At 35.8% G+C, this 2,528-nt stretch overlaps 1 protein-coding gene across 3 annotated transcripts in view; it reads right to left on the reverse strand.

Annotated features, from left to right (window-relative positions):
* The window catches only part of LOC107704104 (trafficking kinesin-binding protein 1-like), a 47,694-nt gene that overhangs the window by 1,507 nt on the left and 43,659 nt on the right, over window positions 1–2,528 (reverse strand). For all 3 annotated transcript variants that reach the window (XM_016506956.1, XM_016506959.1, XM_016506958.1), the window contains one exon: window positions 1,019–1,121. In XM_016506956.1, the coding sequence (XP_016362442.1) occupies window positions 1,019–1,121 (103 nt within the window). The remainder of the gene's footprint in view (window positions 1–1,018; window positions 1,122–2,528) is intronic.

Consider the following 2,528-nt stretch of genomic DNA (forward strand, 5'->3'; position numbering starts at 1 on the left):
AAAAAAAAAAAAAAAGTAAGCTAATATATTAAATTCAATAGCATTCATTCATTATCATTTTGGATACAAATTCTTTTGATTATAGATTAACAGCCTGTTGACATCAAACCTCACGGGATTTATATATTGTTACATTATTTGATTAGACATCATGGCTCTGTTATCATTCTGTTCTTTAATGCACTCTGCTTTACAATAATTTACAATACACCCACAGACATAATCACAGATTCATACACAGTTTGTGTTATTTACACATAAATTGGTTATGTCATAATGCTTAAAGTCTCCCAGAAAAAAGGTTCTGGTGTTAGGTTGAGAAACATTCTTACAATACATCCAGTTAGAATATTAGAGTGGTTTGTGTTTGGCTAGAGAATAGCACACTCCCATGACACAAGGTTTAATCAGTACTAGGCTAGTCATGCTATTCATCCTCACCCCCAGGGGGCCCTGCTCAGTGAGTCTGCTCTAAGCCCGCCACCAGAACTACATGATAGAGAGCCGCCTCATCATCTACAGCATCATCTTACACAGCTGTACAGTATGGTTGCTATAGAGACAAGCTATTTGTCTGGAACCCTTAATACAGAATTAAGACTGTACAATAAACCATAGGGTGTCCCATTTGTTGTATTATGGTTCCAAAGGTTGCTTCTCCCTGCTTTGTTCTTTTTATGTGCCCTCATTTGGAAGCCCCAGATTTCATAAAGGACTAGAATTCTTGCTCAATTTTTGCCTGACCATTGTTTCCGCCCCCCCCTTATTTTTCACCTACATTCTCACAAAAAAAGTGCAAAAATTGTACCTTTAAGTGTACAACATCTTGGGGCAGTACCACCAAAGGGACAACTCTGTACCTTATTTACCCCCAAAAGGTTCATAATAGTACCAATAGTACAATTTTTGCACCTATTTCTGACTGTGTGCTAGCCAAAAATGTCTGAAATGATCCATAAAATAATGTATACTAACAAGTTGTTAAGACAGTATTATGGAAAGACCACACAGTTTTTACCTGGGTGTGACTCTGGTGAGTTCATCTGTAGGGTGCAGGATCCTGCAGGTTGTGACTGTGTATGTGGAGCTGGTGTGAGACATACATTTACCAGGGAAATGAACTGGGGAGAGCAATAGAGGAGAGACAAACATCAGTACACAACACCATAAACACACTTAGGAACTCACAGAGGAAGTTAAAACTGCTTCAGGATCTGTGGAGACCTAATGCAATCTACGGTGGCATAATGCAATCTATTATTGTGCTTAAAAATGTGACTGCAGAATTGGGATCTTTACATTTACATACAAATCATAAAGTTTAAATTGTATGATTCATCCTGATGCAGTTTTAAATAGCTTCACACAGCAGGAGGGAACAGTGGGAAAGAAGGACGATCAAATGATGAATTTGATTATTACAGACAAGCTAGAACATATTATTTACAGGAGCTGGCACGGTGTTTCAATAATTCTCTGCAGAAAGTTGTCAATTGTAATTAAAGGGATATTTCACCCCAAACAAAACAAAACAAAAATGAACAAAAGCAAAAACCAAACACAGTTATTTACAAGTGTACTCAAGCCATCTGATATTCACAGAAAGTATGTGAGCATTGTGTATAAAACTCTAAAATGTGGCTTTCGGTGTTTGTGTAGTCGACAATCCTGAGTTTGAAAGCATGTGGAGTGCGTTTGTGTTCATGTGGTGTCAATGTGACCTCTTTCCAGTGTCTCTCTGTTCACTCACATGACTGTGGCTCACACCTCCACGTTTTTAATAGAACTCTGCAACATTATCCTTTGAACACACTGAGAACTCCAGCTGGATGCTAGTTACATGCTGGGGCTCCTGTTGGGAATGTGTGATGATGTGTGTTTAGACTTGTGCCGGTATTCGGTAATGCGATATATCACGGTAATGAATATGCACGGTTTTGTTATCGTGGGCACTTCTAAATACCGTGAATAATTATATATTACAAATTATTCCGAATTTTGAATGCATTTTAAAATTACTTTTCCCATCAACTGGTCAAAATGCACAACACCGCTGTACGCTGCATGAAAGACGTGTGCGCACTCTGATGTAAACAAGCGCGGACGTGAAGCACATGGCGGAACATGTGAGAGACGCTCTGGATGAAAGCGCACTTTCACTCTCTGACAGCAGATGGCGCTAAACTGCAGAAATAATAATAATAATAATAATAATAATAATAATAATAATAATAATAATAATAATAATAATAATAATAATAATAATAATAATAATAATAATAATAATAATAATAATAATAATAATAATAATAATAATAATAATAATAATAATAATAATAATAATAATAATAATAATAATAATAATAATAATAATAATAATAATAATAATAAATTTGTTTAAATGCAGCCATTACCCCGGAAACCCTGTAAACAAAGCAGCTGCATACTTTCTGTTTCTGAATCGTGTTTAAATGATTTAAACAGCCATTCAGATTTGTGTATTTGCTATGATGTTCATCACAGCGCCA

Source organism: Sinocyclocheilus anshuiensis, unplaced genomic scaffold (genome assembly GCF_001515605.1).
Source record: "Sinocyclocheilus anshuiensis isolate Anshui unplaced genomic scaffold, SAMN03320099.WGS_v1.1 scaffold1272, whole genome shotgun sequence".
Lineage (NCBI taxonomy): Eukaryota > Metazoa > Chordata > Actinopteri > Cypriniformes > Cyprinidae > Sinocyclocheilus > Sinocyclocheilus anshuiensis.